At 58.9% G+C, this 26,157-nt stretch overlaps 3 protein-coding genes, 1 long non-coding RNA gene and 1 other non-coding gene across 7 annotated transcripts; 3 read left to right on the top strand and 2 right to left on the bottom strand.

Annotated features, from left to right (window-relative positions):
* Positions 1-7,250: 7,250 nt before the first annotated feature.
* TRNAQ-UUG (transfer RNA glutamine (anticodon UUG)) lies at positions 7,251-7,322 on the top strand. The gene has a single exon. It is a non-coding gene; the product is annotated as a tRNA-Gln (tRNA).
* A 1,767-nt stretch (positions 7,323-9,089) lies between these two features.
* On the top strand, positions 9,090-11,080 carry LOC142364236 (uncharacterized). The gene is made up of 3 exons (XR_012766232.1): positions 9,090-9,549; positions 10,592-10,767; positions 10,904-11,080. It is a non-coding gene; the product is annotated as an uncharacterized LOC142364236 (long non-coding RNA).
* GNGT2 (G protein subunit gamma transducin 2) lies at positions 9,659-11,455 on the bottom strand. Of its 2 annotated transcripts, XM_075443510.1 has the most exons (3): positions 11,416-11,455; positions 10,291-10,380; positions 9,659-9,909 (listed from the first exon to the last, which is right to left on the bottom strand). In XM_075443510.1, exons 2-3 carry the CDS (start codon positions 10,372-10,374, stop codon positions 9,784-9,786), a joined length of 210 nt encoding a protein of 69 aa, XP_075299625.1. In that variant the 5' UTR covers positions 10,375-10,380; positions 11,416-11,455; the 3' UTR covers positions 9,659-9,783. The 2 variants fall into 2 exon arrangements, with proteins under 2 accessions (XP_075299625.1, XP_075299624.1); XM_075443509.1 differs by lacking the exon at positions 11,416-11,455 and having other exon boundaries at positions 10,291-10,410.
* A 1,090-nt stretch (positions 11,456-12,545) lies between these two features.
* Positions 12,546-17,716, top strand: ABI3 (ABI family member 3). Its single transcript, XM_075443342.1, has 8 exons — positions 12,546-12,890; positions 13,837-14,004; positions 14,846-15,022; positions 15,569-15,651; positions 15,823-15,918; positions 16,301-16,479; positions 16,609-16,731; positions 16,940-17,716. The coding sequence occupies exons 1-8, from the start codon at positions 12,774-12,776 to the stop codon at positions 17,098-17,100; spliced, it is 1,104 nt and encodes a 367-aa protein (XP_075299457.1). The 5' UTR covers positions 12,546-12,773; the 3' UTR covers positions 17,101-17,716.
* On the bottom strand, positions 17,698-25,462 carry PHOSPHO1 (phosphoethanolamine/phosphocholine phosphatase 1). 2 transcript variants are annotated; one of them, XM_075443344.1, is made up of 4 exons: positions 25,289-25,462; positions 23,263-23,365; positions 20,680-20,796; positions 17,698-19,861 (listed from the first exon to the last, which is right to left on the bottom strand). In XM_075443344.1, exons 3-4 carry the CDS (start codon positions 20,722-20,724, stop codon positions 19,100-19,102), a joined length of 807 nt encoding a protein of 268 aa, XP_075299459.1. In that variant the 5' UTR covers positions 20,725-20,796; positions 23,263-23,365; positions 25,289-25,462; the 3' UTR covers positions 17,698-19,099. The 2 variants fall into 2 exon arrangements, with proteins under 2 accessions (XP_075299459.1, XP_075299458.1); XM_075443343.1 differs by having other exon boundaries at positions 23,263-25,462.
* Between the last annotated feature and the right edge of the window lie 695 nt (positions 25,463-26,157).

Genomic DNA, 26,157 nt, shown 5'->3' with positions numbered 1-26,157 from the left:
TGGCCTTTTCAAGCCAGTTAATGAATTTCACCACAACACAAGAGCTGTCAGATGTCGCGACTCTTCGAGACCTTGGACAAATTGGAGCCCACTAACTTTTTCAATTGGGAAAAACTTAATTTCTTTCTTTTTTTCTTTCTTTTTTTTTTTTAATTAAATTTCCAAAAAACCCAACCAAAACCTGCCACTGGCTGAAAGGCCTTTCTCAACCCAACTCCATCGAGAAATCAAATTATTAAAGAGCTTTGGGATCAGAAATCTTTCGCTCCCGGGGATGCGAGGACGGACTCCTAGGCAGCGTTGACTATGCAAAGTGGGGTGCACGGGGTTTGCTGGTATTTAAACCGCACCAGCTCAGGCGATTTTTTTTCAAACACTTGGAAGCCATATATATATATATATATAGATAAATATATTTATATATATCCCAGAACCCAAACGAACCGGCCTCCTGTGTTGCCACGGAGGCAGCGTCGAACCATCTTCTCCACTATGATGCTGTTAAATATTTTACAGAGATTTGCCTCCGTTTTACCGAGGTTAAGCGATTTTTAAAAAAAAAAAAAAAAGGTGAGAAGGAGAGAGAGAGAAATTAATGGGAGCCAATTTTTTTTTATACAAACGCACACCGAGGAGAGAGAGAGGATGAATCCATCCCTGAGGACCGATGGGCCTGAACCTCTCTGCTCGCTCTAAAAGGTTGGAGGGGGGGGGGGGGGGTGTTTAATTCCCATCTTGCTATTTTTCGCTGTACCTGCAGGAAAAAGACCCTTTTTTGAAAGTTCGTTAAAAAAATGTGAAAAATGCATAGAATCGCAGAATCATGAAGGTTGGGAAAGACCTCTAAGCTCACCAAGTCCGACCCTCAACCCATCACCAGCAGTGGCGGTGAAGTGAGTTTGGGAGCGGCGGGCGCTGCCGTCCCCCTCCCTCTGCCCGAAAGATTTGGGGTGGGTGAGGAGCGCGGGATCCCACCCCTCGCTGGTGGTAGGGAAGCACTGACCCTTTTTTTTTTCCCCCCATAAATTTGGGGTCAAAGGAGCAAAATTCGGGCTGGCAGCGCCCGGCATCTCCTGCCCTCGGGGCGGTGGGAGAGGGGCTTCTGATGGGTTTTCCTCATTGTTTTTTAATTTTTTTTTTTTTTTTAAAGGCAGACTGGTATTTGTCCCTGGGAAAAATGGTTTCTTATTACTTGAAATCTCTGGCTCTCTACTTCCCCCCCCCCCCCCCCCCCCCCCCCCCCCCAGCCTTGCACAGAACAGTGTATTCAGACATCGGTGATCAGAATTGTCTTTTCCAGCAGCAAGCATTTTTGATAACTGGTTCAAACTGTATCAATGAGGGATAAAGAAAAAAACAAACCAACCCCAAATCCCACCCTGAGCACCCCCGGTCCTGTTGATCTGGTTGTTGCAGTGAGAAGATCTTGACTTCAAATCTGATGATTCAGGGAAACCTTTTGATGCTTTTTCCCCTCCTCCCCAGTCGGTCCCACTGCCGTAGGAGCGAGCAGTGCTTTTTTGGGGGGGAATCTCTTCATTTTCCTGAGGGAAATGATTTCTATAAAGTGATTTGCAGTAAGGAAGACGCCTCTGAGCATCTCCCGTCTTTCTCTGGAGCCAAGCTGAGCTGGGAAGAGTGAAAGCGGGATAAAGTGGGATCCCCGGCATGGCTGGCCGGGGAGATGGGTGGCAGGAGACAGGAGCGAGCCCCGGATCAGGCCTGGAATGAGCAAGCAGGAGAAAAAAAAAAAAGCTCTAACGAACCCCGAAAGCAAGCAAGAAGGATCCCCGGCCCCGTGGTAGCTCCTGTAGCCGCTCTGTTTGCACCAGAATAAAAGGTAATTTAGGGGAAACCCCGGCATGGAGGGGTGAGCGACGCCGTTGGCTCCTCTCGGCCTTGTTTTTATCCTAGAAGAAATAATTTGGGATTTTTTTAAAATTTGAATTTGTTTTTTTCTCCCCCTGAGCAAGGAGCAGCCCCAGCCCTGCTCTGTCCTGGGGTGCGCAGGGGCTTGGCTGCTGTCAAAAAAATATCTGTGGGGTGAGGAGGGATGCGGAGTTTTTAAGTTGGGACGGGGGGGATGTAGGCAGCCTCTGGACAGGGTTGAGGAACGGGGCAAAATGGTTTTCTGGTCGCTGGGTTGTGCCGGAAAGGAGTTGCAGGCAGAGCTTGTGCCGCTGGCTGCCTCTCCTGCCATGGGGCAAGCGGGAAGGTGAGCGAGCGAAGCGCTGCTCCGTGCCTCAGTTTCCCCCCCAGCGGGGTGATGCTGCTCTCCTACCTCACAGGGCTGGCGTGAGGATGAACGAGCTCACGTCTCGGAAGCACTCGGCGCTTCTCGGTGCTGTGTTCTGTGCAATGCGTCACCGGAATGAGCCGCCGCGCTACGGGGAGGCTTGGACTTGGGGGTTCGCCTCGCTTTAATTCTATCGGAATCTTCTTTTGCCGTTCAGCTGGAGAAAAGAGAGAAAAAGGAAAAAAAAAAATCCCCAAATCCCAGCTAATCTTTCTTCCGAGCTCTGAACGCTTGCTCAGCCACTGAGCGCGTCCGTGGGCTCGCAGCGACGCCGGGGCCGTGCTCCCGCCCTGCAGCCCGAGCCGGCTGGCGAGCGGGGAAGGGCTTTACGGAGTCAAACGAGAGGAAAATCCATTGTAAATATTGAAACGAAACTGCCTCTGAGCTACATTTTATGTTTCCTGGGCATTAGGTTTTGGGTTTGTTTTTATTTTTTTAGCGCATAAAAAGAAAAAGAAAAAAGCAGTAAAAGTTAGATAGTTAATCAGTGTCAAAAAAAAAATCTTTTTTAATTTCTAGCTCATACTCTTTTGAGTGTTTTCTAGACTCTGGAAAAAAAAAGATCAGGAACGCAGACTTGCTATAAGACAGTTGAAGACATTTCTTTAATTTAATTTCTTTTTATTGGTGTAGGTCTTCCCTCCCTGTCCCCTGCTGGTCCACACAACGTAGGCTTCTGGTATTTTCGGAACTTTCTTATTTTCGGAGAATTTAGTAACCGAGGGGGTTTTTTGGGGGGGGGTTCTGATTTTTTTTTTTTTTTTCTTCCCCAGTCATTTCTAATTTCTTTTTGCCGTTGTAGCTTTTTGTTTTGTTTGGATGAAATCGGTGCGATCCTGTGAAACACGTATTCTCCCGAGAGGGCACGGAAATATTTACGCATCCTCACGACGCTCTGGCTCCCGGCGACTGCTCGGGCTGGGCCATGCCCAGTCCGGCCGAGGGCTCTCCCGGCCGGAGTGTGCAGGATTTGGCTTCGGATTTGCTTTGGGAGCTGGGAGCGGTGATGGGGCTCAGGAGGCTTCGGTCTGCTGCTTGGAGGTGGGCGGCCTTGGGCTGGGGAAGCGGCGTCGGAGCGGATGCTTGGCAAGAATTGTTCAAGGCTGGAATAATTTTGGGATGCCCGACAGCGGCTCCGCATCAGCAGGGGACAGACGTGTCCCCGTTTGGTTGAATCAGCCTTTCTTCTTACTTTTAATTTTATGTCTTTTTTTTTTTTTTTAAATTCATTTGTGATTGTGGATGAGATCCAGAGCAGAGCGAAACCAGCCAGAGGCTCTTAAATCATGAATTTTTTTTTTTACTGAAGACCGTGGAGGTCCTGCGAGCTGGAAACGTACACGTGCAAACTACCTCAGCGCTGACAGGGACCCCCGAGGGACGGCTGGGGGGGGGGGGGTCCCTGCCACCCCCGCCACGGGGCCCGGCCTCCGGCACCCCGCGCTCCGATCTGACCCCTTGAGGAGTCAGCCCCGGGCTGACTCGGGTGCGCGTTCAATCCCTGCTGCTTTACTGTACGTTCCAGAATTATTTAGGTTTTTTTTATTGAAGATGAATACCTCTCTGAGCGGCAGCGGGGCGCGGCGGCGGCAGGATGCTGTGCCGGATCGTGGCGGGATGCTGTGCCGGATCGTGGCGGGATGCTGTGCCGGATCATGGCGGTGGGATGCTGTGCCAGAGCATGGCGGTGGGATGCTCTGCTGGATCCTGGCGGGATGCTCTGCTGGATCCTGGCGGGATGCTCTGCTGGATCATGGTGGGATGCTCTGCTGGATCCTGGCGGGATGCTCTGCCAGAGCACAGCAGTGGGATGCTCTGCCGGATCGTGGCGGTGGGATGCTCTGCCGGATCGTGGTGGGATGCTCTGCCGAACCCTGGCAGCAGCCCTTCCCCACCGGCACGGCACAGCGGTGGGTTATGAACTGTGGAAAGCATTTGGGTGCTGCGGATCAGCACGACCTAACAGCAAAAGGGATTTTTTGCCTAAAAAAAAATTTAAAAATGAATAATTTAAGCCCCAGGAGTTGGGAAGTACGACAGAACTGAAGTAAAATTTTTTTTTTTTTTTTTTTTTTCTTTTGGACCAGTTTGGGAAATGGTCTCTGCGAAGCAACACTAAGTCCAGTGGGAAGGAGTTTGCCGATGATTCGGGGTGGGGAAGGGCTGGTCCGGAGCACGGCCCCGGCAGGGACGGGAGGCAGGGAACGGCGCTGGGCTCGCCGGGCGCTCCCATCGCTGTTGGCGGATCATCCTGGGAAATGGATGGGATTGACCAGAATCAGGGCAGAAAGTAATCCTCAAAATGGCCGTAATTGGTGCGAGCGTTCGTTACCCAGCAGTTAATGGCGTCGGTTCAGTGGAAGCGCAGCCGGATTCGTCTCGGGATCAAATTCCTTGACTTCAGGAGGAAATCTGGCCCTAAATCGCGACCCCACCCTGTGCCACTGCCACCTCCGTTGGCTCCGGTGCCCAGATTGAAACCCGGCAGATTTCTGGGTGGCTCCAGAGGCGGCAAAACCCCCCCGTGAAGCCCAGGATTTCCCCGAGAGCCGCAAGGGGCTGGTGCCCGTGGAGTTGCCCAGCTTCACTGCGCGCCAGACCCGGGGGCACCACCTTATGTATAACCAATTCATTTTTGTTTATCTACCTCTTAGCGACAATAGATTAAAAACTAGGTAGTGGCAACTCCACATGCTGTAGTTTAGGGGAAAAATAAAAAATACTCTCTTTTTCCAAAGAAAAATGTTCTTTAAAAATAGAATTTATGGGCTTTCTTTTCACTTTAAAGTGGTCATTAGTTGTAAAAGCTCCAGACCTCAGCAGTCCGAAATGTTTGGTTATGACTGATTTTTTTTTTAATGCTTATACTTCCATTTGTTGGTTTTTTTTTTTTGGCCTATTGAACCTTGATTTTTCTTCTTCCATTAGCAGTACACCTCCATCCTCCTCGCTTCCCCAGCCCGGCGGGGCTGCACCCTGTTTTTTGCTGGGGGAATCGCAGTCGATGGGGCTTTTGTGTTTTTTTTTTTTTTTTTTCTTCCAGCAGCTTTGTTGGGGTAGGACGGCGGCAGCGGGCATCACGAGGGGGGTGGCTGAGCTGGATTTGGGGTGCCGCACCACTGCACCCCGACGCCAGGAACACCCAGCACCTCCTTGTCCACAGGATGGGTGCACCCAAGGGTGCTGCTTCTTCCAGCAGCCGCCTCAATACAATTTCAGGCTACTCAGAAAAAAAATAAAATGTACTTTCCTGTGATTATATTGTTGTTCGTTTTTTCAGCTGATTTGTTTCTTTTCACCTTTTCCCCCCCCCCCTCTCCTCGCCTCTTCTAATCCGTGTTCTTCCCTTGTCCCCTCACGTGAGGCAGTTTGTTGGCTTGGATGTGGAGTTGGGATTACGGATGGACGTGGGCTCCATTTCTCTTCCAGCGAGGTCGGGTTTTTGTTTTTGTTTTTCTTTTCTTTTTTTTTTTTTTTTTGCCACAAACCGCTTTACTCCACTGTTTCATTTTTAAAAATAAAGAGAAAAATAAAACAAACAAGCAAAAAAACCCATCTGGTTTTGTGTGGTTTTATGGAGTTGGGGGGGGAATAGAGAAATAAGGGGGGGAAATAGGGGAAAAAATAGAGAAATAAAATGGGGAAATGGAGAAATAAAGGGAGGAAATAGAGTGGGGAAATGGAGGAGGAAAAAGAGAGAAAGGGAATAAAGGAGAAAAAAGAGAAAGGGCAAACAGAGGAGGAAAAAGAAAGGGGGGAAATGGAGGAAAAAGAAAGGGGGGAACTAGAGGTGGAAAACAAATAAAGGGCGAAATGAAAAAGGAGAAATCAAGGGCGGAATAGAGGAAAACAGAAATAAAGAGAGGAATAGAGAAAAAAAACAACTAAAAGGGAGAATAGAGGAAAAACAAATAAAGAGGGGAATAGAGGAAAAATAGAAATAAAGATGGGGAATAGAGAAAATCGGAAATAAAGATGGAGAATAGAGGAAAAACTGAAATAAACAGGGGGAATAGAAGAAACCAGAGAAATAAAGGGAGGAATGGAGGAAAAAGCAGACAAATAATAAGAGAAAGTAGAGGGGAAAGAGAGAAATAAAGGGGGAAACAGAGGAAACCAGAGAAATAAAGCGGGGGATAGAGGAAAAAACAGAAATAAAAAGGGGAAAGAGAGGGAAAAGAGACAAATAAAGAGGGGAATAGAGGGAAAACAGAAATAAAAAGGGGAAATAGAGGAAACCGGAGAAATAAAGGGGGGAATGGCGCAAAAAACAGAAATAAAACGGGCAAATAGATGAAAAAGAGAGGAAATAAAGGTGGAAATAGAGGAAAAAGAGAGAAATAAAGGGGAGAAACGTGTGCTGGGGGTTGGGGACGACGGGTGAGGGTGGCAGCGGAGCAGCTCGGGGACATCCCGGAGGATGCTCCGGCCCGTCCTCGGTGCCGGTAGCACCCAAACGGGGCCGGTGCCGTGGTTTAATGAGCTTTGTAGGACTAATTAGTACAGTTTTCTCGCCCGGGGATGCTGGCAGAGGGGGATGGATCCTCTGCAAACCCCCCCCGGGGATGCAGCTGTGGGCTGGCCCTGCTGCACCCCAACAGCGCTGCAGCCCCCGGACCTTCCCAGGGCGGGGGGGGGGCTCAAGGGCACCGAGAGCGACTGACCCGGTCGCTCTCGGTGCCCTTGAGCCCCTCCCCCCCGGCTCCGGGACGCTCCGGGGGCTGCCCACGGTGGGGGGTCCACGGACCGGTCCCCACGGCCGCGCACGGAGCTGAACGGGGGCCATCCCCGGGGGTACACGGAGGACATGGGCGGTACCGGAGAGGGAGGTGGGAAGCCGAACCCCGCAGCCACTGGGTGGGGGTTCGGGGGGAGAACGGACCGGGCGCGGGGGTTTCACGCGTGGGCGACGACGGGGCAGACTGAGGATCCAGCATCGGACAGCCAAAGCAGCGGTCCCATGGTGTAATGGTTAGCACTCTGGACTTTGAATCCAGCGATCCGAGTTCAAATCTCGGTGGGACCTCGTGTCACGTTTTTTTGACATCCTTCCCCCTCCCCCCTCCGGTAACGCGGCGGGAGGCGGCGGCAAACTGGAATCCCTGAGGGGGGGGTAGCAGCCGGTATTCCCTCCGCCCCTCCCGGCCCCCGCCGGGCTCCATTTTGTGCGTGGGCGCCGACATTTCACTGCGCATGCGCGGGAGCAGGGGCAGAGCAGAGGACGGCGGGCGCGCTCCCAACTGCCGGCGTTGATTGGGCGCGCGGGCTGACGCTCTCCCCTCCCCGCGCTGCTATTGGCTGGGAGCGCGCTCCGCCCCGCCTCCCATCGCCTTAGCGACACCCCCGCGCTCCGCGGCCTGGTAGTGGCGGGTTCGCGAACGCGGGGTGTGAGGGGGCACGTGCTGGGGGGGAAGCGGCCTCTAGGGCCCGGCCCTGCCTTAAGCCGCCGTTGGGCCAGAAGCGTCCCGAATCCGCTCAGCCGGCTCTGACGCCGGTTGCAGCCGTTTAACGGCGATTAACGGGTCAATCCCCCGAGCGCGGGAAGCCATGTTCTGGCCCCGGATTAGGGGCAGCCAGGGCTGGGCCGCTCCCCTCAGGGCCGCCGGGCCCCTGTGGCGGGTCGAGCTGAGGGGTTTATCAGGAGTCTGCGAGAAACGGCAAAACCACCTTTATTTGTGCCTTTTTCTGGCGAGGGAGGTGCGCGGGGCGGCCGTGCTGGCTGCAGGGACCCCCCAGCCCCAGGAGAGGCCTCTGCCCTCGGCCAGGGACCCCCCGTGCAGGGTGTCCGTGGGGCTGGGATTTGGGGGAACCCCCTGCACCCCGCAGACACAGTGCCGATTGGGCCAGTGCGTTGATCAGACCAAGCGATGGCTCAGATCGCAGGAAAACGTAGCTCCACAAGGGGCTGAAAGCAAATTTCACTGCAAGCACAGCATTTAAACTCCTCCCAGGCCTGTCTCCGCGTGCTTCTGGAGCCCCAGCAGCCACCAGCAGACCCAGAAGACCCTTCCCAGCGGGCAGCAGGGACCTGCTGCGCCATCGCCTCTTCCCAAGAGCCCCGTCCCACGGCGTGGAAGAGCATCGTTCCTGCCCTGAGCTTGCAGTTGTTGTCTTCGCCGCGTCCAAGTCCGCTGTGGGACGTGGGTGACCTCAGAGGAGAAGAGGGAGCATTTCGCCATGGGCGCGAGGGTGTTGGAGGTGGGCTGGCACGAAGCAGGAGCGGGGTGGGGACGGCTGGTGGCAGGGACGGGACCTGGGGGACTGTGAGAAGTGAAAAGAGCTGCTGCTCCTGGTTGGGGATGATCATCTGGGGATGTTTCGGGGAGTTTGCTGAAAAATAGTATGTAGATGGAATGGACTAAACCAATCATCCCCCCCCACCCAAAAAAAAAGAAATCCCAAACAACAAATCCTACAAATCTTCCCCAAAGTATCCTCCTAATGAACTGTTCTCCAGCTGTGCTTTTTTCTATCAAACAGGATGAAATTTGTCCTAGAAAATCGCTGCCCTTGGGAGCAGGAGGATCATGCCCTGGCACTGCTAGCTTAGGGCTTGGCGAGTCCTATCTTCCTCCAAGGAGCTGCTGCCCCCCCAAATTGCCTGCTCCAAGTCATCCCTCCCACTGATGGGACACGGTGGGACAAGACTTTATGGCCGCTCTGCCTGTGCAGGGCCGGATTGCGGCAGCAGAGCTGACGGTGAAACCCTGGGCTGGCTTTCCCACGGCTGCCAGGGGGTTTCCAGGGGAGGAAGCGAGACCGAGAGGCGGGGTGAGGGTTTGAACAAGCTGCCTGGGGCCTCGCTCCTTCCCGTGCCCTGCATGAAGGCCACCAGCCCTGCTCTTGCCATCCCCTGGCTCTTGAGGCAAGGTGCCTGGAGGCTGCGAGCTGTGTCACCGGCTGGGAGGATGTGTAGGAATAAAGAAAATAAAGCTTCAGACCCCTGGAAGCCTTGAAGCAGCAGGGTGGGTATTGCCCTCCCGTGCCAGATGGGGAAACTGAGGCACTGAGAGCTGTTGACTTGAGCAAGGTCCTGCTGGGAGGCTCTTCTGCAGCAAGTGGGGGCTCGGCTCCGGGGCTGGACTGCTTGGAGATGCCTGAGACCAGACACAGCTCTGTGGTTTCATTAAAGCCCAGTTTGCTGCTGGCTGCTAAAAAAAATGCAGAAGTTTTGCTTGCAGGAAACCAAATGTAAATCAGGCGTGAGAGCACAAAAGCGCTGGCTGCTGAACCTCATCTCCGCTGACCGTGGGGTAATTTGGTTTTGTCTTCTTTTTTTTTTTTCCTTCTTTTTTCTCTTTTTTTTTTTTTCTTCTGTTTTTTTTTTCTCTTTTTTTTTTCTTTTTCCTTTTGCTGTCCTTTAGTTGCGCTATGCTTTGGTTCTGGACTCCCCAGTGCGGAGGTCAGACTACAGGGAAAGCAGGTTTCTGACAGTCTTGGCTTGCGCACGGGAACATCCCTGTGCCCGGCGGTGACAGCAGCGGGGGTCAGCTGATTGTGCAGCCGCCCTTCTCCTTGAAGGGGTTCTTGTCCTCGGGGACTCCTTTCAGCAGCGGGTCCTCGCCCGCCATGGACTCGATATACTCCTTGATCTCTTTGCCGGTCTTGGAGACCTGCCGAGGAAGGAGACGCTCCTTGTGGGTTATGGGATCGAATCCTTGCTGCAGAGCTGCGCTCCCGCTCGTCGGCTCCCTACAAACCCATTTGTGAGAGGGGAACCGTGGCCATGAGCAGCCCACTCAGCGTGGGGTGTCCCCGAGAGCATCCCGGGGTGCTACGGGCACCTCGCTGGGGCAGCTCCCGGGCTCTGGGACGTGGGGCTACGCCCAAGGGGCACATTAGCCTCAAGGGGAGAGGGGTGAATGCACGTGCTTGTGCCTGTATTTGAGGTTTAATTTCAGGGGCTGTGGGGTTGTTTTCCTCCTCTGCAGCATGATCAGGTCAGGAAGTTACCCCGGAGAACAGCCCCTTCGCGTTTTGGGTGAAAAACTCACCATTTGCCGCTCGTTCTTCACCTCCTTCTTCAGCTGATCCAGCTCCATCTTCAGCAGCTCCTTCTCTGTCATGTCCTGAGCCATTTTGCCCTGTAACCACATCATTAGTGTATAGATGGGCTTCTCCTAAGGCACGTTAGGACTATCGCTTCGGCTCAACAGTGTTGCAAATGCTGCTAAGTTCTCAGCTACCCCCTTAGTGAGATGTGGGAAACAAAAAAGAAACCTGAGGCGGGAGGCACCTTTCAAAACTCTTTGTGTGACATCTGCTGTAACCAGATTTTCGTTTGCGTGTTCTCAGCAGGCACATCGAGCGGCCGATGCAGTGTGAGGGCAGTGGAGGAGGAGCAAGCCTGGTTTTTGAAGGGGTTTTTGCTGCCGCAGAGGCTGTTTCCCCAAGACGTGAGGTGGCCAGTACGGCCGGAGAAAAGCCGCTGCCTCGGAGCAGAAGCCTCGCAGCAGAACCTGGATGCCCAGGTCTGCAAACTACACCTTCCTGCTCTGTGTCCTGTGCCTGGGCCGGAGCATCTTTGCAGGTTTTCTAAGGAACTAAAGACCCTTTTATTGCCTTTTTTTTTTTCCCTCCTCTCCCCTCCTTATGCCCACCCCCCAGGTAAGCGCTAACGTGGACCGAGGCCCCTTCATTGCTGTGAATTCGCCTGTTTGCATGCAGAGGCGTTGCGGCGACAGGAGGATTTTGGGGCCGTGTGCGTTGGAAAAGCCCAGCTCTTTTTTTTTCACAAAAACCCCTCCAACGGTTATGTGAGATTCCCACACAGTTGGCCTGCGCTGCTGAGATCTGTTCCTGTGTTTGGGTTTGAAACCCTGGCCACAGCTTTTTAAAATAAAGAAGTAACTGTGATTAAACTGAAACATGCCTTGGCCCTGGTTTGGAAGGTCTCAGGCTTGCGCATCCCAGACCCCTCTGGTTTTCTGCAGCGGCTCTCGTGGTGTGACTGCCCAGTGCTCGTCCCCCCATCGATGCCGTTGGGGCACAGCCGGCCCCGGGAGACGCTCGTGGCAGAGTGTGAGGAGCCGAAAGCCGTGGCGCAGCTGAGACGTTGGCTCCCAAACCATGTGGACCCCACGATGCCATTTGTACCCTGAGGGAGCCAAGCCACTTACCTGCGGGGACGAGGGGCTGCCCCTCTCAGCGGCAGAGACGGTCAGAGACCCATCCGAGAGGAGACGCCGTCGACTGAGCCCTCGCTCTCTGGCTCCGGGCTTGAAGACTCCTTCGGCTCTCCGGGAGGGCAGCGGGGAGCAGATGTCTTTGGTCCTTAAGCTGATAAGAGACTCAAGCGAATAAGCTGGTCAGGTGTTGGGCATTAGCCTCAAAGCCCCGGGGTAATCGGTGGTGGGGCTGTGGGGAGGGTGAGGATGGGGAGGAAGGGCAGGGTGGGTGACTGGGGCAACTGGGAAGCCTCTGGTATGGGTCTTGCCCTGGCTGGGATGGAGGGACTGTCCCTTGTGAGAATGAGAGCAGCTTCCATGGAGCTGAGGGGGGATGGAGAGGAGGGGAGCCGGGGCGAGGGGGCCGCGGGGGCTGGCGCAGCCACGTCGGGGGCCGGGAGCAGCTCGGGCAGCTCCTGGTCCTTCAGGGTGTGAGGAGCTGGGCCGGTGCTCGAGGAAATTCATCATTTCCCTCGTCTTTGCGCTGGTGGGGCCGCGGGCTCAGGAAGGACCAAGCCCTAACGTGGGTTTTGCTCCTGTCTGGGCGGTGCTGGGGCTGAGGATGGAGCCCGGGAGGCCCTGAGGAAGCGCCTGGAGGAGGAGGAGGAGGAGGAGAGGGTGGTGGGGGATTTCTAAACATTGGGGAAGTGGGAATTTCCTGCCCTCGACACAGCCTCACCCGTGGGATGTGCAACGTGGTCAGCAAAGCACGGAGAAGGCGAGGGGAGGCTGGGCGCCGTGGTGGGGTCACTTGTCACACCGCTCTGTGCCCCGAGCTGAGCGAGGTCCGGGTGACCGCAGCGATGCCGTGCGGGGCGCGCGGGGCTTTTCGCGGGGGAAGGACCTGGCAGCCTTGGCTGTGCCTCTTCCCTGGCTGATAAAGGCGAAGGGAAGGGAACGGCTCTCCCTGGATGCCGGCCCCAGACCCCCCGGGAGGCCCAGGGAGGCAGAGATGGGGGTCGGGATCCTTTCCGGTCGCTCACCCCCACCCTTCACTGCTGCTTCCTCCGTGACTCACATCCTTCATCGCTCTCACCCCCAGCCCCGGTGTGGGGTGACCACCGGCCGCGGCCAGGGGCTGCCCCCCAACGCGTCCCCCCATGGGGCTGTGGCCACGCTGGCTTCCTCCCCGTTCCTCGCCGTCGAGGGTCACGATGTGAAGGTGGCCGGGGTGGGCTCCATGCCGGCAGGGTGTCCCTCGGGGGGACGAGGACACCGCGGCGCCCGCAGGCCCTGCGTCAGCACCGCCGCCAGCTTCAAAACCCGGCGCCGAGGCGGCCAGGGAGGAAGTGGGAGCCGAGCCCGGCACCATGTCGGAGCTGGAGCAGCTGCAGCGGCGCGACATCCCGGCGGGCCGGCAGGTCCTGCGCGACCACCACTGCAACCTCCACCGGGTCGCCGACTACTGCGAGAGCAACTACCTGCAGGTGCGGGGGATGGGTACGGCTGGGGACAGCGCGGGGTGGGCGTGATGCTGGGGGACAGCCAGGAGCCCCGGTGGGATGCTGGTCCAGGGAGGTGGCTGGTGGGTGACGGCGAAGGCTCTGCCCGTGGAGACGGGAGCCTCAGCATCCCTCTTCGCTTCCTACCCAGCGTTGCACGCTGCTGGGCTTTTCTTCTCCCCTCGTGCCTCAGTTTCCCTTTTCCGTCTCAGCTCTCAGTGTGGGGTTTGGGATGAAGGAAGAGCCCTCCGGGGGTTCGGTGCCTCCAGAGAAGACCTGGGAGGGGACCAGGGACACCAGCCCCGCCTGGGCTGTCCCCAGGCTGTCCCCAGGCTCTGGAGGTGCCTCCCGGCAGGGCAGAAGCGAGCTGGGTGCCTGCACACGCAGAGCGAGCGTGAAGCTCTGCTGCTGTCAGCTCCCCTCCTCCTTCTCCTCCTCGCTGCCTGGACCCCCTGAGGGAAGGGGGGAGTGGGAGCTTTTGGGGTGAAATAGGAGGGAAAAGGCTTTTTCTGGCCCCGTGTGTGTCTTGGCCGGAGGGGTCCCTGGGTGCTTTGTGTCTGTGGCCTCGCTGGCTCGAGCCAGACCCCACGGCTGCTCCCAAGGGCTTGGACGCGCCGCAGCGGAGCTGAGACGCTGTCCCCAGCGCAGCTGGTGGCACATCTGGCTGTCCCCAAGGCTGGCGGGAGGCTGAGCTGGGCACTCAGCTCCGGCACCTGCCGAATCGGCAGCATCCCGAGGAGGACTCAGGGTGAATCCCCAGCGCCGGCACAGCCGGGCGCCTGACGGGTGTCCGCGCGTCCCGCCGGCGGAGCCGGAGGAAGTTTGATGCATTCGGAAAGCAGAAGGAAGCATCTTCGCTACCGTGTGACCCCAGCGTGAAGACGGAGGGCGCGGGGTGGGCTCGTCCCACCGGCTGCGTTTCCCCCTCCAGGCGAGCGACAAGCGGAAGGCGCTGGAGGAGACGATGGCGATGAGCACGCAGTCCCTGGCCAGCGTGACGTACCAGGTCAGCAGCCTGGCCACCGCCTTCCTCCGGCTGCTGGACCTGCAGGCGGCCGAGCTGCGGAAGGTGGAGGCTGACGTCAGCTGCGTGGCCCAGGTGGGACCGTCCTCGGACCGCTGCCGGCGCCTGTTGGGGTTCAGGTCCTGGGAAGGGGGTGGGCTCTGGGAAAGGGGCCTTGGGCAGCTCCAGGGGCTGAAGACCCCCCTTCCCTGCAGCTTCAAGAGCCTCTCAGTGCCCCCCCCCATAGCATCACCTTGCAGTAGAAATGCAAGACCATCGCCTTGGGTGGTGGCGGCAGGGTCACCCAACGTGTCATGGAGGGATGGGTCCACCTGGGGCTGGGAAGCTGGTCTCTGGGGGGTTCTCCCAGTTTGGACACTTGTAAATCCCAGTGGAGGGGACCATGGGAACTGGTCCAGAAACCTCAGAGGAGCCAAAGTGGAGTGATGGGGCTCGGAGTGTTGGCATGGCTGCAACGCTCTCCCCTTACTGGGGAGCTTAGGGACACTGCTGCGGAGTTCCATGGCCACCCACCTCTTCCTGGCACTCGGAAGCCACCTGGAGCCTTTCCAGCCACGGGAGGAGATGGGACCCTGTGGTCACACTGAGAGCAGCAGGAAAACAATTTACGGGTGGTTGAAGCTCACGAATCCCCCCGCCACGGCCCTGTCCCCATGTCCTTTGCTTTAGGAAGGGCCAGATCCACTGTGGTGGCATCAAGGGCATCACTTGCCCCGCTGCGATGGAGCAGAGCAGGACCGGCCCCTGTGACCTTGGCCACTCAGGGGGGGTTCAGGCCTGATCCTGACCCTGCTCTGCGACCCCTTCCCTTGTAGGCAGGGAGATGGGGCTGGGAAGGGTGGTGGGACTGGGAGGTGGCAGCAGGAGGTGAGGAGAACCCCGGGATGGGATGGTGGGGACAGCGTCCTCTCCGCAGAGGGTTGACATGCACAAGGAGAAGGTGTCTCGCCGGGAGATCGGCTCATTGACCGTCAGCAAGAGATTCCTGTCCTACCAGAAGATCATGGCCCCCCCCAGCCTGCCCTGCCTGGAGCCCTACTACAGGAAGCCCCTCAACTTCAGCGTCCTGGATGACATCGGCCACGGCATAAAGGTCAGCCCAGGGCTAGGAGGGTGTCCCATGGGGGTGGTGGGGGCTGTCTCAGTCCCTGATGTCCCCAGGGTTGCACTGATGGCTGCACCGGTGGGCTCAAACCCCTCCTTGATGGAGAAGCGGGGTCTGTCCACGCCTTGCAGCCCACCCCACTGGGGTTGATGGTCCCAGCTTGCGGGGGGGCTGGAAACAGTCTGATACATCAAAGGGAAACTGAGGCACGCAACGCTCAGCAACGCTGTCACCGCCGCGGTGCTTTCCCCAGCATTGAAACCGCCCGTGCAGGAAGGCGCCCACGGTGGGGGGGGGTTCGGCAGCTGGGGTAGGGGGGGAAGTGTCTGCGCTGGGGCCGCGGTTCCCACGCTGGCGGGCGCCTCTCGGCCGCCTCCGCGGTCCCATCACGGGGGGCCCAGCAGAGAACGTGGGGTGCTGCGGCCTGGGGGGGGGGGTGGGGGGGTGGGAAGGTCACAGCCCTCTGGGGTGCAGTGAGTTTGTGGGGGTCTCTGCCTTCACCCATCGCGTCTCCGTGTCTCCCTGTGCCCGCAGGACCACAGCACCCAGCTGTCCCGCACGGGCACCCTGGCTCGGAAGGGGATCAAGGCGGCGGCGCAGGCTGCGGGCACCCTGGGGTGAGGCTGCAGTGGGCATGGGTGCGAGGTCGGGGGCTTTTGCCTTCCTGTGTCACCGAGCGGGTGACGAGGGCAGGGACAGAGCCCTGAGGCGCGCCGTGGGCTGCCCCGATGCTGCTGCCGTCAGGGTCCCATCCCCGTGCCGGGGGCTCAGCGCCGCTCTGCCCGCAGGAGAAGCACCCGCGTCCCCGAGCCCATCCAGCCGCCCGTGGTTCCCGAGGGCAAGCTCTCCACAGCCTCCTCCACCTCCTCGCTGATGGCCGTCAGGTACCGGCGCTGCTCAGGGGGGCTGGGAGGGCCAGGGGGTTCCGGAGAGCCCCGGGCAGCCACTGTCACCCCGCTGCTCCGGGGAGGTTCCGCTGCAAAGGGGGTTTGGTGAAAAATGTGGGTTGTGGGAGTGGGAGGTTCGCTGCTCTGGGCAAAATCCCATTACAGAGATGGTCTCCGATGGGGAAACTGAGGCACAGAGCGGGGAAAGGGCTTGGGTGGGCTATACACACAGATGCTGGGGTATCCTGCCCACCCGGTGACCGCAGCGAGTGGCACCCCGTCCTGGCATGGGGCAAGTGTCTGTATTCAGAGAGTGGGGGGGCAGAGCCACCCCCCAGCCTGGCCCCCAACCCTGACACCACTGCTCCTCCACCCCCAGCTCGAGCGGAGCCCCCAGTGAAGCCATCCCCGTGCCACCGCCACCGCCGCTGCCGTCCCTGTCGGGGCCATCGCCACCACCTGCGGCTGCCATCCCACCACCCCCTCCTCTCCCCGGGGACCCGGCCCTGCCACCGCCGGGGGACCTGGCCATGCCCCCCCCGGACCCCGTGCCCCCGGGTGAGTGCTTGGTGGTCCAGGGATGCTCAGCACGGGGGGGGGTTAGCAGGGATGTGGGGGCTGCATGTGGCCTCTGCTCCCCATGGAGCCCTTTTCAGCCCCCACTGGTTTTTCGCGGGGGTTTTGCAGCCTCCGATGACCTCGAGCCGCCGCCGCCACCACCAGCTTTGCTCGACTTCGAGGATTTGGCCCCGCCACCGCCGCCCGCCGCAGAGGACCCCCCCTGGGCCCCGGAGAGCTACCTGGAGAAAGGTACGGCGCATCCCCAGCTCCCCCCCCATCGCTTTGCCGTGGCGCTTTCGGCTGAGCCCCTGCCCACAACCATGGCACTGGGGGCCCAGCTCTGCCCCGGCATCGAGCAGCGCGGTGAGCGATGCCGTGGGATGCCCCCGTCCCCCTTCCCGGCGGTGGCCTGTCCCCTGCGGTGGGCTCCACGGCCCCTCTCTCCCTCCTCTCGCAGTGGTGGCCCTCTACCCCTACACCCAGCAGAAGGACAACGAGCTCTCCTTCCAGCCCGGCACCCTCCTCTTCGTCACGCGGCGGTACTCGGACGGCTGGTGCGAGGGCGTCGTGGGCGAGGAAGCGGGTTTCTTCCCCGGGAATTACGTGGAGCCCTTCTGAGCGCCGAGGGCAGGCAGCCCCCCGCACCCCCTGCCCCGCATCGGCCGCATCCTGCTCCCGCTCGGGCTCGGCTGCGCTTCGCCCTTCAATTCTGGCTTCGCACCGCTGGGGTTTCGCACAGCTCAGCCCTTGCACGGGTGGTCAGACTGGCTGCTGCAGCCTCCAGGACCCAAAGCATCCCCCTGCCCGGCCCCTCTCCCATCCTTTTCTTTATTTTTTATTAATTTTGCCAGCACTGGCTGCTGCTGGTACCCCGGGGCACTGCAGCCGATGGCAAGGCAGACGTCTGCCCCAGTGATGCTCCCAGCCCCACGGCAGCAGCCCGGGCAGCGCAGGACCGAAGTGCGGATCTGGGTGACGGGGCCGAACACCCGCAGGGACAAGGAGAGGAGCAGCACCCAGCCCTGGGGAACCTGCCCACCCTCCCCACCAGCTTGAGAGGGAGAGAGGGATGAGCCAGGGCCTGATCCTGCACCAAAGGGTCCCCTGCAGGGCATCGCCTGTAGCCTGGCCCTGCTCTGCTGCTCCCCCTCCAAGGCTGTCCCCCGCTCCTTCCACCAGCCCAAGGAAGAGAAACAACACATCCGTGCAACCGAAAGCCGTTTCACACCCAGGTTTATGTCCTGGATACAAACCACCTCTGTATCTGCAATATATAGATATCTATCTATATACATATATATGTATTTTTTAAATTCCATGGCTTTAAGTTCCACACAGTTGAACAGGCTCCAGAGAAGGAAGAACAAAGAGGAGGGGAAATGAAATAGAGGAGGAACAACTCGGGGCTGCTTTGGTTATTTCCGTACTGCTCAGGTTTGCTGTCAGGGTTTTGAGGCTTTGGAGGAGTTACGAGCCACCCTCAGGGGCCGGTAAGGCTATGGATAAATCCAGGAGAAGCCAACACCAGAGAGCAGCGAATACTGTAGGTCCCCCCTGCAGAGTGCAATTAGAAGGGGTGATTAATACTGCAGCGGGGCAAGGGGACGTGGGGTGGGGTGGGGGGAGTTGGCCTCCGAGGACCCGATGCCAGGAGAAGTGCTACAGCACCAGACCTCCCGCGGGGAGGTTCCGCACCTCTCGGCCAGGGTGGGAGGGAAATCGACCCCCAGGGTAAGAGGGAGTCGATACGATCCAGCGAGGAGACAACCGGTAAAGGCTTGGGGCGAGGAGGACACTTTGCCCTGGAAGCAGAAGCAGAGGAAGGAGGTGGAAGGCAAGGGCAGGTCCTCCTCCCCGCACAGGGATGCGGTCGCCAGACCCTGGGCAAGTGGGTAGGGATGGGCACTAAAGGAGGTGTTGTTTTTTTTTCCCCCCTCCAAGGTGCCACCTTTCCAAAAGTTTTCCTGTCTCTCACATGATGTTTTTTCAGAGAACAACGTCTCACGGGACAGTAACTCAGCAGCTGAGGCAGGGGCTGCCCTGCCCAGGCGCCGGGTGGAGGGCAAGCCGGGGAGCCCGGGCAGCACGCAATGCCCAGATGAAATGTCCAGTGGCCTCCCACAGAGGCGAGGAGCCCACGAGCATCAGGTTCAAGGCAACAGCTCGCAGCTCCTGGCGTGGCCGGCGGAGCTCGGGCAGGTGAGGAAGATGAAGGCAGGAGGAAGCGTGTGCAGGGCCCAGCCCGCCGGCAGCCGGCTTCTGGTCTTTTAGGAATTGCTCCTGTGAAATCAAAAGGGAAAGAAGGGGAACAAAAAAAAACCCCAGCGAAGAAAAAAAACCAATCGCCATTAGTGTTGGCAAACACCCACGCTGGAGTAGATGTCCGAGGTGCATAGAGAAGGCTGCGTTGCGACACGGCAGGGGAAGGAGAGGGGGCCGTGAGAAAGTGCTTTAATCACCGGGGAGAAAGGAGCTCGGGGAGGAAAGGCAGGAAAGCAACGCAGGAGCGGAGGCTGAGCGAGCAGTGCCGATGAGTGTGGGGTACGGGAGGTGACCCCCCCCCCAGGCTTCTCCTTTCCCAGCCGCTTATGGTCAGCAAGTCTCTTCTGAGCCATCCTCAACACTTCTTCTTGAGGTGCTCCTGGAGATAGCGGGCGACTTCTGCAGCTGACTCCCATGGGACGACAGTGGCCTGGAAGGCTCCAGGCTGCTGCTTCTCCATCTCTTGGGTCATCCGGTGCATGGGGTAGCCCTTCCGCGGGAAAGCCACATCAGCTGAAGTCAAAGTCACGGAAGGGCAGAAGTCATTGGCACCATCTCCCACGTAGAAGACCCTCTCGAACTCCACCTCCTCCTGGGCTCTCTCCGCCAGGTACTCCGTGAGGATTTTGCGTTTGCACATGTTGCCCGGGCAGTCAAGGCACTTGTGGCTGTGGTAGGGCCCCAAGGTGAAGTACCCCCTCTTGTCAAAGCTGGATGGGTTGCTGAAGATCTTGCGGAACAGGGAGTAGAAACCAGCCGCCCTCAGCTTGCATTCGATGCCAAACATGTTGGCATCGGAGATGAGGATGATCTCGAAGAGCTCATGGTTCTTGGAGAGGAACTGGAAGAGGTCCGGCATGCCGGGGGACAGGGGGATGTTCTCATAGACAGTCTTGAAGTCCCCCATCTTGACCCCCTGGTCCCCCATGTAGGCCAGGACGCGCTGCATGTACTCGTTGTAGGAGCCCTCGCGGAAGGTCTGCCGGATGTGCTCCGGGAGCACCTGCCCCGGCGCCGCCCGGACGATGGAGTCGTCGCTGTTCTCATTGATGATGGTCTCGTCGAAATCGAAGACCAGGAGGTATTTGGGAGGCCGGGGGCTGGCCATACCAACACCCTGCGAGGCGGAAGGATAACGCCCAGCCGTTAGTTCAAGGCATTTTGCTTCGGCTCTGGCACAACGATGGTGGCAACCTCAGCAGCAAGAGGTTGCCAGCCCCACAGAGCGATGCTCCTTGGCTACCTTACCCCGGCAGCTTATTAGCCCAGCTGGGCTTGGGTGGGGGCTAATCGCCTGCTGACATACCCCAGCCCCAGCCCTAAGGCGTTTATCCTGCCGATAAAGAGATCACTTTGTCACCGCTAATCCCGTTCCTGCAGTCAGAGCGGTCACTGTGCCGAGCGACCGCCGCAGGCGTCCTCCCGAGGGACGCGGGGACAGGCTGCGCCTCGGGGTGCTTTGAGCAGGGGGGGTTTGCTCCCCAACCGGCTCCCGTCCCACCTCAGAAAAGGGGTCTGTGTCCCTGCAGACCCCTCTTGCTGCCAGGACAAGTCTGGCTCTTCCCGACAGAGCAAAACATTTTGCGGGGTGATTTACGCTCCATCACCTGGGTGCGTTTCCCCCCGGGCTGGGCTCTGCAGGCACCGCCGGCTCCCAAGAAGCCCGGGATAACTCGGAGCTGCCTCCTGCGCTGCTCTAAACCCAAAGCAAACCCACTTTGCCGACGTGGTGCTGAGCCGGTGAGCCCCAGCCCAGCCTCCTGGTGCCCACCCGCTCCCCTCAGCTAAAGCCACGATGGCCCCAGCAGCACCCGCTCACCTCCCGGCTGCAGACAGAGATTTGCAGGATGGGGACCCGATTCCTGCTCCCTGACCCGGAGAAGAGAGGGGACAGCCCCGTCCAGGGAGGAGAAGACGGGCGAGAATGGCACTGACCTTAAACAGGCATGGCAGCCCAACGCCCTCACAGCACCTTTTCATTTTAAGGGCATCACTCGGCGGGCAGCGCGTCGCTGAAGGCAGCGCTCAGGGCTCGCCCCGCTGCTCTCCCACCTGCAAACCACAAAGCAGGGGGAGTTTGGTTAATGGCCGGGGTCCTCCCTGGCTGCCGCCAGCCGGCACGGCACGGCCGGGCTTTACGTCCCGCAGCGAACTCCTAACCTCGGGACCTTTTGTACCAAGAACGGAGGAATTAAAGGAGCCTCTGGAGAGCGGGGTGAGCGGACAGAGTCCGTTTAATGCTTCTGATCCCTCTTAACTCCCCCCGAGCGCCCGGGCTTTGCCGCACGTGAAAGCAGCCAGCAGAACAGCTCGGCAATAAACCCCGGCAACACATGCCCTGTTCCAAAATTGCCCTGATTTTCTTCCAGTGTAATTAGTGTGGGGTGTTTCTTTTAATGGAGTAATTATCCTGGAATGAAACCGGGTGCCCGGGCAGCTCCGGCGAGGACGTGCCAGCCTGCTGCCCCGCAGCGCAGGCAGAGCCCCGCTTCCATCTCCTGATTTTTGCCGACCTCTCGTGGTCCGCAGTGATCAAAGCAGAGCGATGGGAAACCTCCAGAAACCAACCTCGCCGCCAAACCTGGCTGGAAACTCGGGCAGATGGTCAGCAGGAGGAATAACGCACTGGGACACCGGAAATTCTAACTGGGCACCAGTAGCTCGGCTTAGCTGGGGCTGGGAGGATTTCAATGAATTTTTTTTGTCATCAGCGCGACAGCAGGAAGAGTTTTCCAGCTGAGGGTGATTTGCAGGGGATTTGTCCAGTCTGAAGCCCAGCATCAAACTATTTTGGGCACAAACGCGATTCATGACTCTGTGAAAATAACAGACCACAACGGCAGCTCCAAGGTGGGGCACGCCGCACCAGGCAGCGGGCACTCCAAATAGAACCCAGGGTTGAAAAATCCTCTAAAAGCGACTTTTTGCGAAACCTTCAAACCAAACACTGGTTATTTCTGCGCAGAAGCATCCATCAGAAGCTGATGTGTATTTACAGACATCATCTGAAGCCAAATGATGCTGCAGCCAGCCTGGGAGCGGGATTAGCTGGCATGATTTTCAAGTCCAAACCAACAGAAAGAGTTAAAGAGACAAAACGTGAAAGAGGAATTATAATTTTTGTCATTATATCCTGAAGAGATGCCAACAGTGAGAAAATAATTTGGGTCTAGGCCTTGAGGAGACGCTGCGGTACTGACATAGCGGCACAGGGCAAGAGCCCTGGAAGGGCTGGTTGTCCCCGTGGACACCATTATGGGCAGCTGTAAGGGACGGTGTGGGCACGGGGAGCTAACCCGCCCCGAAAAAGCTCTTCTGGGCCCAAGATTTTTGCATCTTGCAAGCCAGGAAAGGCTAACAGCACTCATCTTGGGTTTGGGGCAGCTCAGGTCAAACACAGACCTTGAAGAACCACCGCCATGCAACCTCCAGTCCCTTCAGAGCTGAGGTTCCCCCAACACCGCCCGTCTAACCACCTCTCCTGAATTAATGTTCTGTTACGTATGTAAAAAACTGACCAAGGAGCTGGGGAAAAGCCAGTTTGGTCTCTTTGGGCTTAATTTAGCTCTGCTTCCTTTGTGAGCTGGCCAGCAGGAGGTTGGAAGCAGCCTCAGCCACCTTGATCTCACCTTAACTCGTCCTCAGCAGAGCTCCCTGTGAGCTCCTGCCTCCCCTCCTCACCTCCCTGGCATCACTTTGCTCTGCCTGAAGCACCAACGGCCCCAGCAGGGATAAATCAGCGCTCCCAAGAGCTGGAAAACAAAACCAGTTGCTCTGCCAGGCTCCTGGCCGTGGTGTCCCCGGCACTGCCACCGCGGCTGCACAGAGCCCCCCGAGACAGCAGCTTCTCCTTGGCGGGTCACGGGGGAGCAGAGAGGCCACCAGACCATTTTCCAGAAGGACTTCTCAGGAAAATCCTAATCCATGACGTCCGCTCGGACAATTGCTGCCCCATCTACCGGCGGGAGATCGGAGCATCCCTGCCCTGCTTCTGCGCTCAGCCGTCGCCGACACGGCTGTTAATTGTACCAAAACGTGCATCGCTTTTATGCAAAGGAGAAATGAAAATCTGTGTCAGCGTTATTTAGTGAATAAAGGTCTGGGATGGGACTTCTCACTGCCGGGGGCTGTTGGGCAAATTACATCCTTCCCCCATGTCCTGTTTGCCCCTTACGATACAGAAAAGGGAGATACCAGCGTTGGGAGCGACTCCATCACCCAGCGCTCACCCTCTCCAGCTAGAGACAAGCAGGCTGAGCTAGAGACGAGCTGCAGCCACCTCAAACCCCGGCTCTGCCCCGCGCAGGAGGGGAGCAGGGAGGAGGAAATCAGGCTTAGCGAATCTCCCAGCCCTAAATCACCCCGTCAGATCCAGCCGGGAGCCGGCGGTGCCCGTGGGCACACCGCTGGCGGTGTGGGATGGAGCAGCCGGCTCCGTGCAGGGTCGGGAGAAACGAAATCCCCGCGGGACGGTGTCACCGCTCCCCGCAGAGCTATTTCTGCGCGGAGATGACTCACCCGGCGGCTGCTTCCCGGGAGCGCGTCCGTCCACCTTCCGCCAAAAAAGGGACTCCCTCCGAAACAAAGAAAAGCGGCCGCGCTTCCTAACATTATGCAAAGCCTGAATGTCGAAACAGAAAATAGAAGAGGTATTTGCTCATTAGTTGCATCAAACATAAAGGCTTCAACAAACTGGATTTGGGATGAGGGGAAATGGATTTGGGATGGGAAACGTGCCCGGTAAAAGCGGGCTCACTGCGAGAATGATTTCCCGGGGTGATTTATCCCCCAAACATCGGTGTTTTCTGCCCCCCCGGCAGTGCCTCCAGCCATCCTGGGGATCCTTCTGCCCTAAGGAGGCCGAGCGAGCAAAGGCTGGAGCTCAGCAATATCCGCTGCCCTCCTGCTCTCCACAGCTCAGCTCCGGCTGCGTGACCTCTGCAGCCCCGTGCGACTTCGGGATTAATCCCGCGCGGGTTCAGCGCAGGGCGAGCTGCGCGGGGAGGAGCAGAGCAGGCTGGGCACCCACCCCACGCTGCAGGATCAGGCCCTCCACGAGCCCCCATCGCACCCAAGCAAGCGTGGAGGGGGATCAGCGCCTGATTTCGGAGCCGGGAACCGCTGAGCCTCGAAAGCGAGGGGCACGGGGTATTTCCCAGCTGCAGGCACCATCCCCAGGCTGCTGTTCATCCCCCGGCGTACTCTGCTCTTGCCTGCTTTTGACATTTTTAACCCTAACAAACCACTTCGTGTTTCTGGTGTGTATAACACGTTCGGGGTTTTTTTTTTTAATTTTAACTCAAACCCCAGTCACTGACCTTCGGCAAACGTGTTTGCCCACTGCTTACGACAGCACTGAGGGCAAAACAAGAGGACAGAGTCCCGCTGCCCCAGAAGCAAAGGAGGCGAAAACCTCCCTCCCCGGCACCATCGGGATCATGAGACAATTTCACCGCTCCTGGAATCAAACCCGGCCCGCTCCCACCCCGGCTGCCTGCACAGCTCCCAAAGCAGAAGCTAACGAGCCAGTTACTAACAAACCACCGGGCAGCAGAGCTCGGAGGGGTGGCTCAGCCAGCCCCAGGCCCCTCCACGCATCGACGTGTCCCCTCGCCCCTTCTTCAAACCCCCTCAGCCCCTGACGGTTGGACTCGATGATCTTTGAGCTCTTTCCCAACCTTCATAACTCTCTGATTCTTCCGCCCCACGGCTCCCGCTTCACCCCAAATGCCCCAGGAAGGGGTGAGCGGGAACACCCTCCACACCCACGACGCCGTGGCCGGTCATCTCGGGTCATGGGGATGTTCCATTTTTTTACTGGTGTTTATTTTTCCTGCTGCCCGCCAGGAAGCTGCAGCGTTACCGCAGCCAAAGGGCTCCCGCTGCGGCCGCTGGAGCTCTCGGCTCTGCAATAGCAAAAACACCCCAAACCCCGAAACAGGTGGTTTTGGCCCCAAAAGGCTGTGGCTGGCAGGCGGTGGGTGCCGGATCGGAGGCTGGTTTGTGGGAGTCCAGAATCAGATCCCGGATTCCCATGGCGGTGCCGGTGTTGGACCTGCCGTGGGGCACCGGCACCCCGCGGCCTCTCGCCCTCCAGGGCCGGTGCCAGCCCGGTGTCGGCTCCCGGTGCTGCCGGGACCCACAGTGGCTGTGGCTCCGGTACCGACTCACGCCCGGCTGCTCCCCAGGTGCTCCCGGTACGGGTGACAGCCGCAGCGGGGCTGACTCATGCCTGGTCAGCACCTCCCGGTAGCGGCACCAGCCGCGCCGGTTCTCCGAGAGCCCAACCGAGTGGGGACGCCCCGGTAGCGGCACCAGCCACCCCGGTCCCCGCAGGGTCCTACCGGATCAGCACCTCCCGGTACCGGCCGCCCAGGCCAGCAGAGACCCCCACCGGGTGGGCACCTCCCGGTACTGCCGCCAGCCGCATCGGATCGGCATCTCCCGGTGCCCCGGTCCTCCGCGGGTCCCGCCGTGTCGGCACCTCCCGGTACCGGCCGCCCCGGTGCAGACTCACGCTCATCAGCCGCCGGAGCCTCCTTACCGGGTGGGAGCCTCCCGGGAGCGGCCCCGGTGCCGGTGGGTGCGCAGGGAGCCCGGCGGCTCGGCCGTGAGCGGGGCCGGGCACCGGCGGCTCGGCAGTGCAGTCCGGTGGGGCCGGCGCCGCTGCCGGGGCTGCAGCGAGCGCGGCCCCTTTAAGGCGTCGCGAAGGCAGCCGCGGCGCCGCTCCGCGGAACAACCGCAGTCCCCGCGCGTCACCGCCCGCCCGGCCAATGGCAGCGCCGCCGGCACGCAACAAAGGGGGCGGTGCCCGCCCGAGCCACGCCCTCACCCCGCGGGGAGGGGGCGCCGGGGAGCGCGCCGGTCCCCCCGCCCGCCGCGCTGACACCGCGCCAGCGCAGGCGGCGCTCCCCAAAGCTGGGAAACGGGCACGAAGGAACAAACCTCGCTGTCCTTCCCTCGCACCCCAGAAACGGCCCATGGAGCAGTGCTGTCAGTTAGCCATTCCGAGGGGAGTTTCGCCCCCCACACAAGGAGCGAGGGTGGGGGGCACACGGAGGCTCCGGCCAAGGAAAACGCACAAATGCTCCCCAAAACACAGCCCGGGGGGGGTCGGTACCCCCCGCTATCCCGGGCACGGGGCCCTGGTCGGGGGAAGCGGGGGACCGAGGCCAGGAATTGCAGGGTCCCCCGCCAGGCCCACAGGCAGGGCTCCCCCCGCAAGCATGCCCACACCCCAAAATACTCTCCTCGGCTCCGGGGCGGTGCTCAAGCGGTATCTTTGGTTTTGCAGGACGTCTAATTTGTGCTGGAGTTGCCTGTGATTAAACAAAAAAAGAAAAAAAATACATATAAGGCCAGCTTGTTCAAAGGCGGGAGGCAGAGGGTGGGGCAGGGAGGGGACGCAGCAGC

The sequence above is a fragment of the Opisthocomus hoazin genome, chromosome 26, assembly GCF_030867145.1.
Source record: "Opisthocomus hoazin isolate bOpiHoa1 chromosome 26, bOpiHoa1.hap1, whole genome shotgun sequence".
Lineage (NCBI taxonomy): Eukaryota > Metazoa > Chordata > Aves > Opisthocomiformes > Opisthocomidae > Opisthocomus > Opisthocomus hoazin.
This window is presented reverse-complemented; position numbering and strand designations above follow the sequence as displayed.